This window comes from Eurytemora carolleeae, unplaced genomic scaffold (genome assembly GCF_000591075.1).
Source record: "Eurytemora carolleeae unplaced genomic scaffold, Eaff_2.0 scaffold176, whole genome shotgun sequence".
Taxonomy (NCBI): Eukaryota; Metazoa; Arthropoda; class Copepoda; order Calanoida; family Temoridae; genus Eurytemora; species Eurytemora carolleeae.
Genome location: NW_019396091.1, coordinates 59,718 through 77,481, shown reverse-complemented (window position 1 = coordinate 77,481; position 17,764 = coordinate 59,718). Strand labels below are relative to the sequence as shown.

Here is a 17,764-nt window from a genome sequence, read left to right as displayed (position 1 = left end):
GAAAAAAGTTTTATATATTATAAAGCTATGATATTTCAAGGTTACATATAAATGTATATATGTAAATGAATAAAGCTTTATATGTTATAAAGCTATGATATTTTAAGGTTACATATAAATGTATATATGTAAATAAATAAAGCTTTATACGTTATAAAGCTATGATATTTTAAGGTTACATATAAATGTATATATGTAAATAAATAAAGCTTCATACGTTATAAAGCTATGATATTTTAAGGTAGCTTACACGTTTGCAGCAATGTATTAACAAAGTGTCAATCTCACATACACTGTCACATACATACAAAGTATAGTGTGATAAATTGCTTTGCTTCGTTTATTGCATATATTTTCTCCTTGGGTCAAGATTGCTTTTGTTTATTTAAAATTCAGTGATGGTGATGGACCAAACCTCTGTAGAGTAAAAAAGTAGATGTTAGTTCCACATTTATTGAAAATATATTTCGGTCTGGGTTGACCCTCGTCAGTTCTAACAATATAATAACCATCAAAATCGATAGAAAAATAAAAAAATGTAAAAATCACAAGAATATAAACAAACAAAAAGATTATTCAAAATAAAAATTTGGGCTGTCAAATGCACATAAGGGAAAAGAACTCAGATTATGAGATGGAAAAAAGAGAATTTGCAAATATTCACTTTCTAAAAAATGTTTTTAGACAATTATTATTCCTTGAGATTGTTTCTTCTTAAAGATTAAAAACAAACTGTGTAGATGTGTGAATATTGAGTTGGGGTGGGGGTCGATCTAATTAACGAACTTTTCCGTGAGTCGGGGGAGTTCTCTCACTCTTTCATCTAAAGATCTTGTTGTCTGTCCTATATATTGTAGTTTACAGTGTTCACATGTAATACAGTAAACTACATTTCTGGTCTTACAGTTGTTCATGTTTTTTGAATTATTTTATCCAAATTTTTTTTTGCTTTTCTACATTTTACCAAATTTTACACTGACAGAAAATGTATGCAAAAACTAACTAAACCTGTTCCAAAGGCTAGCGTGTTAAAACGTTCGCTTTTGCTTGTTTTAGGATAAAAATATTGCAAAGATAAATAAAATCAAACTTGACCAGAACACAGTTTTGAAATGTTAGAAGTTGTGGTAAAACTTGTTAAAGAACGAACCAAAACGACTAAAAAATAAATTACAATTATACAAGATAAACTATTCCCCCCCCCCTGCCTCCGTCCTTAATATAAATGTTTATGTTTGTTAAGATTCTCTGTATTTGAAATTCAATATAAGTTTGCTGACAACCACAATTGATAAATGGAAACATATAGTTTGTATAATTTATTCAAAATTATCAAGATGCAGTTGAATATTTGGATGCCAAGTTTAGTAGGATTTTATTATTCTTTTAGTTTAGATCTCAATTCCAACCCTGAATTGTATCACGCGTTTTGAACTAAAAAAAGATACATGCGCCTTGTATTTGCCGTTAATCGGCAATGTTTCACTATCTATGACCCTGTAACGTCTGCTTCAATCAGGGTTTAGTCACGTGCATGGTGACGATTCAGAACCAATAGAAATTGCAATTGTACTTTAACTGAAAATTTAAAGCCGACTATTAACTCATTTTAAACCTTCCTTACATGGTAAGAAAAGAATGGGTTTATCTCATTTAAAAGTTCGTAGCTTTGATTTTAATTTTCTAATCAAGGTTTCATCTTCTAGCAAAGATTTGTTCACACCAACCTGATTTTTCCTTAACTTTAAAAGCAGCCTTACCAGTGCACATTTGCGCCTTCATAATGTCTCATTTCAACCGAAGATACATTTGCATATTAGAACATAAAAAAACTTGAAATTCTAAATGGGGCTGGAATCAACAAAATTATCAAATTTTCCAAGACATTGAATCTATAATTGTTTTGATGCATTGCACTTGTGTTTCTGATATGGAAAATCTTTCAGAAAAGTTTCAGTTGTAAATATAAATACATAATAAATAACGAGTGTATAAAAGGAGAGGAAGAAGAGTAGGTCTTCTCTGGGACCAGAATCCAACTCTACTGATTTGCGTATGTTATAATCCTCTTTCGGGGATTTCATCCACTACAGAAGTCCCTCCCCAAGATTTAACCTGTAGAGAACTGGAGTCCAGAATATCTAGGAGTAGGTTAAAGATGGTATAGCTGTTTACTTGTTAGCTTCAAAAGTAGCTATGTTGCTGATTAGCTTCTGGAGAAGCCGAAATTTAGCTTATTAGCTCCAGGAGTAGCTGAGGTTTAGCTTATTAGCTCTAGGAGTAGCTGAGATTTAGCTTTTTAGCTCCAGTAGTGGCTGTGGGATTGTAAGATGAAGAAAGAGTAATTATACGTGGAAAAGAAGTTTAAGCTTGATATTGTCATCCTCGTCCAATTCCTAAGGTATTTCCGACCAAGATGCTGTGTTTTCGGCCATGGTTTGTTTGTTGTCTGGGGTCACCAAATTAGAAGTACATTTATTGCTTCTAGATGTAAAGACATAATAAATAACGAGTGAATAAAAGGAGATGAAGATGAGTAGGTCTTTTCTGGGTCCAGAATCCAACGCTTTTGATATGCGGATATTATAATCCTCTTGCGGGGATTTCATCCTTTACAACACATTCTTTTAGCTCAATCTTCTAATATTAATTCTCTTTAGTAAAAAATAAACTGATTAGTAATAAGTAATTACTCGACTCAAACTCAAATTTATAATTCATATCTTATCAACAGCTGCTGTCGCCGACCTATGATATTTTAAACTTAGACCTAAAGGTTTAGATATTTAGATTTCAAAGATATACTAATTAATTTTAGGCTTGCGTTATCAAATTCCCCAAATTACCAGGTTGTATAACCTTCCACAAAAAAAATCGTCCCTCTTTTGGCACCTTAATAAATAACTAAACGTAAGACAGGCTGTATTTTACATTCGGAGATTAGTAACTTTTATATATTCACCCTGTAGATTTACGAATAAAATTAAATTTATTTCCCCCACCAGCTCTCTTGATCCCTCTCCCCCACCCTCTATAACACTAGAGATTTATTTTTAACAATTTATCTAGCTAACATACATACATTTCCGGGGGAAGGGTCATTAGCAGAAATTTATTTTTAAATTCTATAAAATTCTAAGATTAAACAAAATAAAGTGTTTTTTATGTTAAACCCGGAGAAAGGGTTAAACCTTTTTACTCACCAAGGCGTTAGACATTTTTATTCTCCCAAAGGCAATTTCCAACGTTATCTAAGCTGGACTATTACATAAGTTTTTGGTTATCTTTTTTAGTGCTCTTAAAAAAATAAAAAAAGATTAGATACAATTATGCGGGATGTATGCAAAAAAATAAACATATAAAATTTTTTAACATTTTATGAACTGATTAAATTAACAAAAGTACACATTTTTACTGTAAAAAAACCCAGTATAAAATTAATGTTTGTCCGTACCCTGAAAAATAAGATAAACAATTGACAAACAATACAGATAAAACCCAGTTTCAAATTATATTCTTTGAGGTACGAATATTGAAATTACTTTAAATTCTTAAAGTCTTCCATAAGATTTTATACACTATATAGTACAGTACAATACAGTACAGTACAGCACAAAAACAAAATAAACTAATTCATAACACAAATGAAAAACAAAAAACTATTAAATTTTGAATCTATTCATGCGTTATGCAATTTTCAGGATGAATAGCTAATACATGAGTATTGACTATATTTAGTTATCTAACCAGGGATACCCGGCTTTGTCTGGATACTTAATCATTTAAAATTCAACCTACTCAACTTAAAACTTTTACACCAAAACTTTCCTGTGGTTCTATCGATAGTAAATACTAGTTAAGTCAATCAAGGGGTTCATGAGTTAATCGGCCAAACAAACAAATAGAAATTAATATTTATATACTTTGAAGATAGACTTCCAGTTTTAAACTTTTCTTATTTTACGTTCCGTATTTAGAATATTTAAGATTTTCTTTGTCTTCTATCACTTATACTTGCTTACTAGGATGTTGGTTCCTCTCGGAGTAGTTGTTGTTCTCCTGTCTGCGACCTCTATTGAGGGAAAAAGGAATTGCTCTGGATTCTCCTCCCCTACCATGAGCACCCTACAGGTTACAGGGGTTAAAAGGAACAGAGACTTTGCCAAAAATTCTGATTTTCTAGTTACAGTTATTTGCAACCGAATGTCGTAAACCTTAAATATATCAAACTATGATTTCTGATAAATCTAATATTTTAAAATATTAAAGGTATACATACACCATCAGGTTGTAAAGATATAGGGACTAGACAATTTGAGTTAGTAACAAAGACTCAAGTTGTTATAATTGAATACATTGGTAGATTCAATTTTAAGCAAATTCATTCAAGATTTGGAACTGTTAAATAAAGTTAAGGGAGAGGTTATGAGATCAGTCATTATCATGGATAAGTTCTGTTGGGGGTGTATATTTTCTTGAAAAATTATTACCCCCCCCCCTTTCTTGAAAATCTTTGATTAAAAAGTTTTTTTTTCGCTAAATTGGGGAAAATGATTTTCAAATTTTCTAATTTCTATATCTTTGCAACCTCAGATTATTTGATCTAACATAATTCATAGTTTAAAATATCAAAGGTATACAACATTGAGTATACCGGACAACAGTCTGGTAGGTGGGAAGGTACCTAAATGCATAACTAGCACAACTAGCACAACTAATTATTGTATATTTTATTCCAATCGATAAAAACATTGCCGAATATAAAGTGTATGTGAACCCCGCTAGATGGTATGCGGGACTGAAGTATATTCTCCAACTCCTTCTTTAAGTACAATTCAGATAATCTTCCTGGTTTAAACTCGGTTCCTGCTTCATCTACGCATTATTGAGCTTGGTTCATACATGGGTTGCAAAGATATAGGGATTAGAAAATTTGAGTTTGTGTCAATTCCTTAATTATAATCCTTCAATTCAGGGTGTTCCTCAATGCCATGAGTCCGGAGATTTGATATTCTACGACGAGTTTGACGAGATTGATTTGGACATGTGGGATCATGAGATAACAATGGCAGGAGGAGGAAACTGGGAGTTCCAGGTTTATTGGAACAATAGATCTAATTCTTACACCAGGAACACAGATCAAGATATGAGCAAACAAAAAATTTAAAGGGTCAGACCGGCTGTGTAAGGTAGTTGAACTGAGTATGCAGTTCGTGGTAACCATACTTCCATTTGAATACAAATCATTGAGATATCTTTGTTTTTGTATTTAAAAATTGACAACCTGTGACAGACCGGCTATGTAAGGTAGTTGAACAGAGTATGCAGTGTTGTGGAAAGCTTCATTAGGATTCATTTAAGACATATAACACTATTTAAAGATCTGTAAATCCTGAGTTTGAGCGCAAATTCGACGTTCAAAACTCCTACTTTGGGGGTGGATACGTTTTTAGAATCGGATTTTTTAAATTATGAAATAAAGTAATCTAATTAGATGGGAACATATTTCTCAAAAGAAATTTGTGAATAAATCAATGCTAGAATCAATTATTTCGTTTCATCATTATACTAAATTTCTTATTTTCTTTGAATTTATTCGCAGATTTCTTAAAATTCTTCAAATGTCGCCTTTTCAATAATAATTCCAGAAAATCTGCAGAAAATTTTTGTGAATAATGAGAAACTAGAATAATGAGAAATAGAAACTAATAATTGAACAAGATTACTTATTTTCGATGATAAGATTAATTTTTATTTTCTCAACCGGTTCCTTAACAACTATTTAGTTTACTGTAGAGTTTTGTTTCATTTGTGTCGTCGTTATTTAATAATTAAAAAAACTAATTCTGAAAACGTAACCACCCCCAAAGTAGGAGTTTTGAACGTCAAATTGGCGCTCTAACTCAGGATTTACAGATCTTTAAATAGTTTTATATGTCTTAAATGAATCCTAAAGAAGCTTTCCACAACACTGCATACTCTGTTCAACTACCTTAAATAACCGGTCTGTCCTTTTAAAGCCTTCCAAATATTCGTGTCAAGACTACCAAAAATATTAATGATACCTGGTGACCTGGTTTAATGCATAATTGACATAGCTGCTGTGATGTGACAAATGTTCGCCGTTTTGTTGCTCAATTTTATCTTTGTAGAAATCTACGCATCGTTTTTTTTGAAAATCGCATCATCACAGGTTGTCAATTTTTAAATACAAAAACAAAGATGTCTCAATGATTTCTATTCAAATAGAAGTATGGGTACCGTCGTCGATCATTGATGGTACTTTCTAGATTGAGGGTCACTTAAAATTGCGTTGGAAATTCATTTTTTTACAAAGTTATAATTGACAAGATAGGTTTTGAAGAAAATTCCATTCAATTAATTTAAAATATATATATTTCAACAAAGGAATTGAGGCTTTGTCAAAAACTCAAATTTGGAATTCCATATCTTTGCAACCTGATATTTCAAACATAGATTAATTGATTTAAAATAATTCATAGTTTGAACAAAGGAATTGAGGCTTTGTCAAAAACTCAAATTTGGAATTCCATATTTTTGCAACCTGATATTTCAAACATAGATTAATTGATTTAACATAATTCATAGTTTGAAATATCTAAGGTCTATGACATTTTGTTGCAAAGATATAGGGATTAGATAATTAGAATTTGTAGCAAGGTTCAACTCCTTTAATTTGCTTTCTATGATTATAAAGGCAAACAAAAAATTGAATTAAAATAAATTCTAATTAAAGCTCAGTTCCTGAATAATTAACAAGGCTTTTATAATTAATCAGGAGTAATAAACCTTTACATGGTTGAATTAAATCTGATGTAAAATTTCAAAATGGAAATTGTATGCATTTATTATTTCATGCAAATGGGTAATTAAATAAAGGATAAACTCAACCTTCTGCAACAAATCCATGCAAAAATCTAAAAATAGAAGATCGCAGAAATTATATAAATGAAAAGTTCTATTTTAAGAAAACGTTGCAAAATCATCGTTAAAATAAAGTAAATTGAAACGAAGATTGAAAACAACAATATTTCAGATCATAACCTGCTCTTTTTGAATAGTTATTAAGAATCACAAAATGTTAAGAATTTCTGTTCTGGAACCAAATAAATTTGTCCTGAAAAGTGTTATAATCTGATAATATCTCCATTATTTCTGGAGTAAGAAATGCGCTAGTCATTTTTGTAGAAACCCACTTATGAAAATTTGCCAAGAACAAAACAAGTTAAATGAAGTATACTTAAATGGACTATGAGCGTAATTTCAAGTGACCCTCTATTAAAAGATGGAAATGACCAATTTACTTTTAAAGCTTTGTCTAATTAAGTATATATTATATATCAATGTTTTTAATCTAAAAAACTGGCTAATTTTAATTGTGGATTCACTACAAAAGTGACTCGCACATTCCTTTACAAATAGAGAATATTCGAATTTTACACTTCTAAATTTTGGAAAACTACAATACCTTTCACATCATTTATCAGGCAAATGTTTAAATGTTTCCGTGGTGAATCGGGGATTGTCAATTTTGCTTAGAGAGTCACTTGAATCTACGCCTAGTCCCTTTAAACAAAAAAAAAATCCTTTATACAGTTTGACCCAAGTCCTTCGGAGACATCGAAAAATTTACAAAGTGTCGTCTTGACAATTTTTCAATGGGTTTTATACTATTGTACCTAAATCTCTGTAATTGTAAAATTAATAAATATGCGGTGACAGTTTTTTAAAAAGCTCCATATAATCATTCAATTAAAAAAAAATATATCTGCAGCATTCCATTATAAATTAAGAAAACGACATTTTATAAATTCTTTCGATGTCTCTGAAGTACTGGGTTAACCTGTAAAATTTTTGATTTTGAGACTTGATCGCAGTGTTATCTGAGCAGGGACAGTACACTCTTCCTGAAACCTACCTTAACCTCGGATAGGTTTGGAGAGGATTTCATCATGAACGGTCAGTTTGATCTCTGGGGAGGTCAACCTGGAGATGTTTGCACCAACCCTCAGGTAAACACCTGGAGTTGTTTGCACCAACCCTCAGGTAAACACCTGGAGATGTTTTCACCAAACCTCAGGTAAACATCTGGAGATGTTTGTTCCAACCCTCAGGTAAACACCAGGAGATGTTTAAACCAACCCTCAGGTAAATACCTGGAGATGTTTGTTCCAACCCTCAGGTAAACATCTGGAGATGTTTGTTCCAACCCTCAGGTAAACACCAGGAGATGTTTAAACCAACCCTCAGGTAAATACCTGGATATGTTTGCACCAACCCTTAGGAAACATCTGGAGATGTTTGTTTCAACCCTCAGGTAAACATCTTGAGGTGTTTGCACCAACCCTCAGGTAAACACCAGGAGATGTTTGTTCCAACCCTCAGGTAGACATCTGTAGTGTTGGTGTTTGCACCAACCCTCAGGTAAACACCTGGAGATGTTTGTTCCAACCCTCAAAACATCTGGAGGTGTTTGCACCAAACCTCAGGTAAACATCTGGAAGTGTTTGTTCCAACCCTCAGGTAAACATCTGGAGGTGTTTGCACCAACCCTCAGTTAAACATCTGGAGGTGTTTGTTCCAACCCTCAGGTAAACATCTGGAAGTGTTTGTTCCAACCCTCAGGTAAACATCTGGAGATGTTTGCACCAAACCTCAGGTAAACATCTGAAGATGTTTGCACCAACCCTCAGGTAAACATCTGGAGGTGTTTGCACCAACCCTCAGGTAAACATCTGGAGGTGTTTGTTCCAACCCTCAGGTAAACATCTGTAAGTGTTTGTTCCAACCCTCAGGTAAACATCTGTAAGTGTTTGTTCCAACCCTCAGGTAAACATCTGGAGGTGTTTGCACCAACTCTCAGGTAAACATCTGGAGGTGTTTGTTCTGAGACACAGCTATGTTCATTGGACAACTTTAAGTCATAACTTGATTCTAAAAGTCTTCTTCCTATTTCAAAGTTTATTGGTTCTCTTTGTATTAAAATTATTAAATCTGAATTCGTTTGAACATCTTTATAACATTAAAATGAGAATTACAAAATTTATTTATTTTTTTACACTGATTCAAGTAAATCTTCTAATTTTCTAATTTAAGATAAATGTTTACCGAATCAGTTTTAATTAAATTTTTCAATGAACATTGAATGAGAATTTGATTTCCTTCGTTGGTTCGTAATTTGAAAGAAATTTGTTGGGTTTGAAATTGTAATCTTTATCTCAATGTGTACTTTAAATAAGAAGTTAACTTATACCCAGTTGTAAACAAAACAACTCTTATCTCTTTTCTTTTCTCATTGACAGCTTAGGGGGGGGGACATCCCTCTGGAAAAAATTGAGAAACTTAATTCCATCTCCCTGGAAAATTGAGACGATGCTCACTCTCCCCACTTAGCCGGGACTTACAGGGACCTTTTATCTCGTTTAATTTTAATTCCAAGATTGGAATCAAGTTTTTTTATTTAATTGTAGAGTCATTATTAGCTAATACTAATAAAAACATTGTAGGTTTAATCCTATCCTATTCTAGTTTACAGGTGTATGAGACAAGGTACTGGCCCTAATATTATCAACCCAATCCTATTCTAGTTTTACGGGTGTATGAGACAAGGTTCTGGCCCTAATATAATCAACCCTATCCTATTCTAGTTTACGGGTGTATGAGACAAGGTACTGGACCTAATATAATCAACTCTATCCTATTCTAGTTTACGGGTGTATGAGACAAGGTACTGGACCTAATATAATCAACCCAATCCTATTCTAGTTTTACGGGTGTATGAGACAAGGTTCTGGCCCTAATATAATCAACCCTATCGCCTCTGCAAGGTTGAGAACTGCAAATCATTTCGGGTTCACCTACGGCAAAGTTGAAGCAAGAGCTAAGATGCCGTCAGGTAAATTTTAGAGCGATCCTGATCAATGATCATTGGATCAATCCTGATCAGTGATTACTCCACATCATTGATAATCCTTATCACTGATTGCTCCTAATCATTGGATCAATCCTGATCAGTGATTACTCCAAATCATTGATCAATCCTTATCAGTGATTGCTCCTTATCAGTGATTTATCATGACCATTAACAATCTTGAGAAATTTTCATCATTGATTAATCCAGATCACTGATTTTTGAAGATCAGTAATCAATTCTGTGTAGCTTTTTACAGAAAGTAACATTTTTCAAAAATGTAATTTTAGTCCATTTATGATCACATGCCGGAATCAATTAATAGTTAAAGAAAAGAGCAAAGTGGTTTTTTTTTTATTTGTTATTTGTTTAAAATCAATAATGTAAAAATACTTTAGTTCGGTAGGAAAGAATCATTGTGTGCATAACTAAATAGATTTGAATTAGGATAAAATTCTGGATGATTTATAAAAATCTTATAAGGAATTGAGTCTTTGCAACAAGCTTAAATTTTCTAATCCATATATCTTAACAACATGAATATAATGCTGTAAAACTTTGATGTTTCAAACTTCGATTAGCAGAATTCCTTGTTTGAAATATCATATGGTCTACGACATTGGGTTGCTTAGACATAGGGATTAGAAAATCAGAGTTTGTGGCAAAGACTCAATTCCTTTGTTAACAGGGGATTGGATTTGGCCAGCCATTTGGCTTCTGCCTCTAAGAGAAGCCTATGGAATGTGGCCAGCTAGTGGAGAGATAGATATTCTTGAATCCAGGTAGATATTAACTGTAATAATCGTTGTAATGGCAAGATGACAACATTTTTCTTTGTTAAAGTGACTTATTAATATTAGCAAAATCTAAATAAATAGTCAGTTAGGAGAAATCCAGTCTTAAATTAATTCAAACCATGCACTGGAGATTTTTATGAAAAATAAATAAAGTTTGTTAAAAAAGTAGACGAAAAATCTGGCATGAAATAACAAAAAATTGTTTATCAGAGGAAACCGAAAACTGACTCAGGACGGAGTAAATGTTGGAGTAGAACAGTACGGAGCAACCCTGCAGTACGGTCTAGATGTCCAGACCAACGAGTGGTCCAAGGCTCATTGGGTCAAAAATCTTGCAGAGGGTTGGGACGCAGAGTTCCACAATTACCAGACCGAGTGGACTCCGGATTACATGAGTTTCTCCGTGGACGGAGAGGAGATAGGACGGATTACATATCCTGAAGGAGGGATGTGGGAACACGGAGAGTTTGAGACGGATTGGCCAGGTAGGGAGAAAATTATGCAAGACAAGCCCTGATTCAACTCTGAATTAATGAGATCCAATTTTTCTTAACAGGGTTGTTCCTTTCTTTGATATTTTCTTTTAAGTGCAGTGGAATTTTTTAGCAACAAGAAAAGTTTTTATTTAAATTTCTGAACAGATATTCCAAAATATGTTGTTAAGTTTTTTTTGTAAATGCTATGAAACCCCAATAAGTTTGACATACTTTTAAAATTAAAAACACACGACCAATTGATCTACAAAGTTGCTTTTTTTTCTTAGTTAAAATAGGTTATATGTCAACCTTAAAGATAAGCGGCTTAAAGCACCCTGGTGCTGCATACCATTCTGTACTATTGTTATTTTTAAAATAAGTGGTTGGGTTAATGTAACTAACCATCTTTCCTAGGATTGAAGAACCCCTGGGAAGGATTTCACAAGAGTGCTCCGTTTGACCGAGAATACTTCTTGATCCTAAATGTAGCTGTTGGAGGAACCGGATACTTCTCTGATGATTTTACTAACGAGGGAGGGAAACCATGGATAAATACTTCTCCTCAGGTTGGTTCAGTTGTATACGAGAACTTGATTGTAGCATTTTTTTAATCTAAATTTTTTTAACGTGATCTTTTGATTCATATTGTGCCCTTAATGATTCAAAAAAGAACCTTTACAACTTTTATCTGATTTCATTGGTTTTCGGGAATTAAAAAGTTTCAACTGTTTGCTCATTCATCTCTATCGTTAAAATAGTACAGTTGCATTACTGTGATCGAATATTTTCAGTTAGAGACAGAAGAAAATATTTTCAGATCAATGATGAAGATGTCTCCGTCGATGATAATTGATAAATTGAGAATCAGTAATATGTGGAATAGGAAGACGACTTTAAAGCAATATTTTGATAAAATGGTCTGTATGCACTGCACGATTGCTATGTATCATGCTCATTGTCATAATTTGATTCTACAAGTCAACTTCATATTCCAGAGTGGTCTGATTCTCAATGTAGTTTAAACTAGAGTTTACCGTTGCAAATCTCATATGCTGAAAACTCCTTAAAGTAAAATTTTTAATATCCAACACACACTATCTAGCGTCCACTGATTTATCAGGGAAAAATTTCCAAATGTTTGAAAACCAGAGCAGTGTGTTAAATTTTCATGTCTTATGAATACTACTCAATCATGTAATCTGTCAATCTATCTGTATCTTAAATCATTATATCATTATCAGGCTTCTCTTGATTTCTGGAACGCGAAGAGTTCCTGGTATCCGACCTGGAACCCCGAGGAGAACAATGGGGAGCAGGCGGCCATGCAGGTGGACTACATCAAGGTCTGGGCTATCTAGAACATCATGGGAATTTATGAAAAACATGGAAAAAATGTAATAATGACAAAAAATAAGAATAAAAGTATATTTGAAGTTTAAAATGTTGCACTGTAATATTTTATGTGTATCTTAATAATTTTAGCAGCTTAGATAGTTCTACCCATTTAATTAAAACAATGACGAGTAAAAAAAATAATCTCATTCTTGGGTAAATCTAATAAAAAATATTCTTTGGGAAAAATCATGAGATGAATGGCAAAGAAAATAATGTTAAAGCTATGTCGTTAAAGTTAATTTAATACAAAAATATAGGTTTTAAGGGAAAAGTAAGAAAATAGAAATCCCATTATTATTATCAGCTGTAGGGGTGGGAATGTTGGAAGAGAGAAAATGAGATTTTAGAAGAAAAAACACACTACAAAAATAAATTATAAAATTATTAACTGGTAGAAAAATAGTAAATAATCAATAATGAAAATCAAACTTAACCTTTTTGTGTTCATAAAAATCAGGACTTGCCTAGATCTGAAGTGCAACTTCTAATTTGATGATCAATGTTTAATCTCTTCATTAAAGATATTCCTGCAAGGTATGATTATAGAGAAGGAATTAAATTAATCAATAATCCCGAGGTTTACAACATAAAAGATCTGATCTCAGAATAAATACGTTAGAATAATTTACCCAATATTCCTACCTATTTATCCACCAACATAAAAATATTTGAACATTGAACAAATCTTGCAACAGTTAGTCTCAAAGTTTAGATGAAACTTACATTTATTGCAGAAGTTTAAATGTTTTTATAATATAAAGTTGAAGGAGCAGCGGAGAAAGGAACTGTGAAATGTGGCTGAGAAAGGAACTGTGGAAGTGGTGGTGAAAGGAATTGTGGAAGTGGCGGAGAAAGAAACTGTGGAAGTGGCGGTGAAAAGAACTGTGGAAGTGGCGCAGAAAGGAACTGTGGAAGTGGCAGAGTAAGCGATTTGGCGGGGTTTGTAGAGTGGTGGGGCTATATATGTCGGGAGGTTCAGAGTGGCGGGGCTTTTATGTCGGGGTGTTATGAGTAGCGGGGTGAATAAAAGTGTAGATGTTGAGGTAGAGTGAGGGTTGAGTGTGGGATTAAAGAATAACGGTCAAGTGAATGACTTATCTGGCGAAAGAAGAGTTTTGAATAAAACAGTGTTTGGACTAGTTATGGAATATGGAATATGGATAGAGTACGGAGAGGAGAAACCGATGAGGATTAGGTTGGTTGTAGGATGTTAGAAATCTGAAATGACATGGTTAAACAATGTGGGAGTGTAGGTGAGTGGGTGGGGATTTGACGGAACACATGTCTGAAATCTTTGTTTATGATCGAATACAACGATCAAAGTAGACTCCGTTAAGGCTGCCTCCCTTCATAGTTTTCTGCACGTTCTGCTCGAACAGACGACGGTTCGATTGAAGCTCAATGGCGGCCTCCTAAAATAATTCATTTCAGTTTTTGCTAAGATACTGAAAATGAAAGCTAGGTCTTTTATGCCTTTTTTCGTTGCTTATTTTTCTTTTTTATTCATATAGATGAAAAGTCATTCAATTGCAACTACGCTTGCAATATATAATATAAAATATATTTTTTTTAATTATATACTGCAGTTCTGTTCACGTTCACATTTCAGTTTGAAGATGAAAAGTTTGCAACTACGCTTGCAAAACTATTTTTGATTAAACCTTAATTAATGGAGAGCTCTGCGAAAAGCAACTCATTACAGCAATAGGTACGAAGATAGAGTGAGACGTTTTTTTCTCTCTATGATTCTATAAATGAAAATATAATTGTTGATTTGTTTTGTATTGAATAAAGTTGTTAAGAAGAAAATGAAAGCTGAGAGTCGATTTAAAGATAGTCCTAGATCTTTGAAATAATTTGCGGCATTTCTAACATGCATTTAACAAGTACAAAACACCTAGTTCTGTCATTAGATATAAAAAAGTACAAAACACCTAGTCCTGTCATTAGGTATAAAAGAGTACAAAACACCTAGTCCTGTCAATAGGTATAAAAGAGTACAAAACACCTAGTCCTGTCAATAGGTATAAAAGAGTACAAAACACCTAATCCTGTCATTAGGTATAAAAGAGTACAAAATACCTAGTCCTGTCAATAGGTATAAAAGAGTACAAAACACCTAGTCCTATAAAAGAAGACATTTCGAAAAATGCTCCTACGCATNACCTAGTCCTGTCATTAGGTATAAAAGAGTACAAAACACCTAGTCCTGTCAATAGGTATAAAAGAGTACAAAACACCTAGTCCTATAAAAGAAGACATTTCGAAAAATGCTCCTACGCATCGAAATTCTTCTTGTTAAGTGTTTCCAAAATGTGGTCTGCCTTTTCTTTGCAGTCAAATTACTGAAGAATAAAGCATTTTTTTCAGTACACAGACAATTTTGAATTTATTGAACAAGGCTCAAGGGGTATTTTTTTATTACTTTTTCTGGGAATTTTTTAAATGTAAATTGAAATTGACGGATGAATGCCGAAAATTATTTCAAAGATGATCTCCAAGTCATGTCTTGTGGGACACCCTGAATGAAAATATTATACTCACATCAGTGCTTAGGATTCATTTAATTTTGGTGCGGATCCGGATCCGCACTGGAAAAAAATGGATCCGGATCCAGGTCATAACTTTAAGATTTACTGAATTTTTTGACAAAAAATAATTTTCAAATTTTTTGTTTTATTTCTTTGCTGATTTATATCCTAAAACTTGATGAACCATTCAGAAATGAGGAAATTCTTATAATCTCAAAATCAAATCAAAAGTTCAGATTTGGGTTTTAGGAGTAAAAAGTTTTTTTTGTTTTTGGTCAATATTTTACCCCTTGGATCCGGATCCGGATCCTAAGCACTGACTCACATACACCCTGATAAACTGAAAACAAGAGAAAATAATTTAAAATTAACCTTGTTTAGTGGATCCTCGGGATTAGGCTCGAGAAACAAGTATTGAAGACCGTACACAATTGAGTTGATTGTGAGAACAGGTTTCCAATCCTCGCGGAGAATATTCAAACAAACGTTTCCCTCAAGATCTATATTAGGATGGTAGATCTTGTGCTCACATTTAACCTGAAAAATATCAAATCAATTAATCAATTTGTTTCGTTTCGTTGTTGTCATAACTTAAATGACGATTCGATTCAAAACAATACCACAGAAAATATGTTTTTATTAGTTAGTCGTTATCAAAGAATTCAATGGATTAACTTCTAAAAAAATATTTCTGAATTAAAGTTAAATGGACCATGATAAACCTTTCAGAAAAGACAAGACTGAAGCTGAATCGGTTATGACAGTCATTAGAAGGAGTATTGCATGAAATTACGGTAAAACTCCCTCTAATTTAAGAGAGTATGAGTTTCTTTACCTTAGGTGGTTCATGTGGATATTGATCTCCAATCTTGAAGTTGAAGGAGAACTGACCCTGCCGGTAGAATCCTTCGTCGGGGAATATTTTCACCTTGAAGTTGAGTAGATCGTTGGGGTCAGGGAACTCTGTTTTACAGGTCTTAGGCAGTTCCAGTTCATTTATATCCTGAACAAACAATTAGTTGAATACACATCATCTAGAGAAGCAATGAAACTTGGCAGATCTACATGGAAAGCTATTTATGCAATCAATCTATCACTTTAAGACCTGGGATCAATCAATCAATAAGGCCTGGGACCTTGGAACTTCTGTTTATTCAATCAATTACTTAGCATTGAAGATTGTTAAAATTAAATTTAAGCCTTTTAAAAAGGATATTCGTAATGAAAACTTAGCAATGTGGTAAACAGATCGCATTAATTACCAATTTCTAAAAGATAAAATGTCCAGAAAATTACATTTTTCATAAAATCCTACCTTAGTAATCCTGAGCTGAGCAGCACTAGCCTTCTTCTTGTTCGAGGTTCGGCCTCCGCCTTAATTCAAACAGTTGAGGTTATAATAAAAAGGACTGTAAGCATAATTTCAAGTGGCCTTCCATGCAAAAAAAAGAAGGCAATGTCAGATTCACAACGGTACCACTTAAACCTTTGACTGATCAAGGATGACAGAGATACTCTGTATTTTCTTTTTTTGGTATATGTTGGTACATCAGAATATCCAGGGGTACTTAAAAAAATGCGGATCCTAAGCACTGTTATTGCACGAAAAATTGTTTTTGGGTTTCCGGGCTTTTAAAAATACATAAAAACTAAGTGCTTTTTCTATGTAAAAGGGATCCCCCCCCCCCTGTTTACAAATCCCTGCAGTTATGGTCCTGATTCCTTGTGAGAATTACAACCATAAAGTCTAATATATAATGTGATGAGACGACAAATTTTTGAATTTCCTGCGGCCTCGTCCTTCTTCTCCTGCTTCAATGAGAACAGGTTCAGCATGTTGTCTTCTCTCGTCTCTTCCGATCAACCTAAATCTTGTCTAAAAAGCGCCCACGCCGCTGGTGATTTCAACTCCACTGCCTCTCTACCCCAAGTTCATCTCATTAATTAAGATACTAAAATGTGTCTGAAAAATTAGATATTTTTAAACTTAACTTTAACTATCATGTTAATTAGCTTAATTGCGGTGGGAAATATGCTTAATGCCATAAATCCACATTTCAGTTATTATTTCTGTTCAAATTATGTTACCAAGTATTAAAATTTATTATATTTTCCTCTAAACTTTTCCTATAAATACTAGATAAGAATAAAAAACCAAAAAACGTCGTGAAAATATTTAAATTTTTTTTTGTGTAAAATGTAATCTAAAAATTTCGACTAACAAAATGGCACAGATGGAAGGTCAAAACTTAATTGTATATATGTGTTAGTAAAAATGTTAGTGCTAGCAGGGATGTATATTTGGTAATTTCCTAGTATACGATTATTGGAACCCCCCCCCCCCCCCCCCCTCATATTAATTTTGTACATGAATCTCATATATGATACATGTAAAATATATATCCCTGCAACAAAGTAAATAAAAATATTCTGTTAAATTAGATGTAAATATGTTGTAAAAATAATCATGTTATTTTCTCAGATTAAAACATTTTAGAAGTAGGGCCCAAATTGGAAAGCAGTATTCGTAAAAGTATCATTAAAAATGTTAAAGATAGTGTCGTCCATAAATTGAATCGACATAATCGAAAATATTTACTACAATATTATCTAAGTTGACTAATAAATACAAAG

The 17,764-nt window shown here is 33.0% G+C and overlaps 2 protein-coding genes across 2 annotated transcripts; one reads left to right on the top strand and one right to left on the bottom strand.

Annotated features, from left to right (window-relative positions):
* Positions 1–4,025: 4,025 nt before the first annotated feature.
* Positions 4,026–12,645, top strand: LOC111718448 (beta-1,3-glucan-binding protein). The gene is made up of 8 exons (XM_023494047.1): positions 4,026–4,131; positions 4,976–5,130; positions 7,913–8,033; positions 9,787–9,916; positions 10,620–10,713; positions 10,939–11,213; positions 11,619–11,770; positions 12,446–12,645. Exons 1-8 carry the CDS (start codon positions 4,027–4,029, stop codon positions 12,560–12,562), a joined length of 1,149 nt encoding a protein of 382 aa, XP_023349815.1. The 5' UTR covers position 4,026; the 3' UTR covers positions 12,563–12,645.
* A 661-nt stretch (positions 12,646–13,306) lies between these two features.
* On the bottom strand, positions 13,307–17,477 carry LOC111718453 (NEDD8-conjugating enzyme Ubc12). Its single transcript, XM_023494054.1, has 5 exons — positions 16,918–17,477; positions 16,446–16,504; positions 15,966–16,133; positions 15,503–15,667; positions 13,307–14,011 (listed from the first exon to the last, which is right to left on the bottom strand). Exons 1-5 carry the CDS (start codon positions 16,964–16,966, stop codon positions 13,898–13,900), a joined length of 555 nt encoding a protein of 184 aa, XP_023349822.1. The 5' UTR covers positions 16,967–17,477; the 3' UTR covers positions 13,307–13,897.
* Between the last annotated feature and the right edge of the window lie 287 nt (positions 17,478–17,764).

What these genes read in the sequence shown, in the direction of transcription:
- LOC111718453 (XM_023494054.1), bottom strand. Translation starts at nt 16,966, where the DNA reads ATGCTGAACCTGTTCTCATTGAAGCAGGAGAAGAAGGACGAGGCCGCA. An exon ending in CTCAGCTCAGGATTACTAAG is followed by an intron (nt 16,134 to 16,445) that starts GTAGGATTTTAT and finishes TTGTTTGTTCAG; the next exon opens with GATATAAATGAACTGGAACT. An exon ending in ATCCACATGAACCACCTAAG is followed by an intron (nt 15,668 to 15,965) that starts GTAAAGAAACTC and finishes GATATTTTTCAG; the next exon opens with GTTAAATGTGAGCACAAGAT.
- LOC111718448 (XM_023494047.1), top strand. Translation starts at nt 4,027, where the DNA reads ATGTTGGTTCCTCTCGGAGTAGTTGTTGTTCTCCTGTCTGCGACCTCT. An exon ending in AAGAGCTAAGATGCCGTCAG is followed by an intron (nt 9,917 to 10,619) that starts GTAAATTTTAGA and finishes CTTTGTTAACAG; the next exon opens with GGGATTGGATTTGGCCAGCC. An exon ending in GTTTGAGACGGATTGGCCAG is followed by an intron (nt 11,214 to 11,618) that starts GTAGGGAGAAAA and finishes CATCTTTCCTAG; the next exon opens with GATTGAAGAACCCCTGGGAA.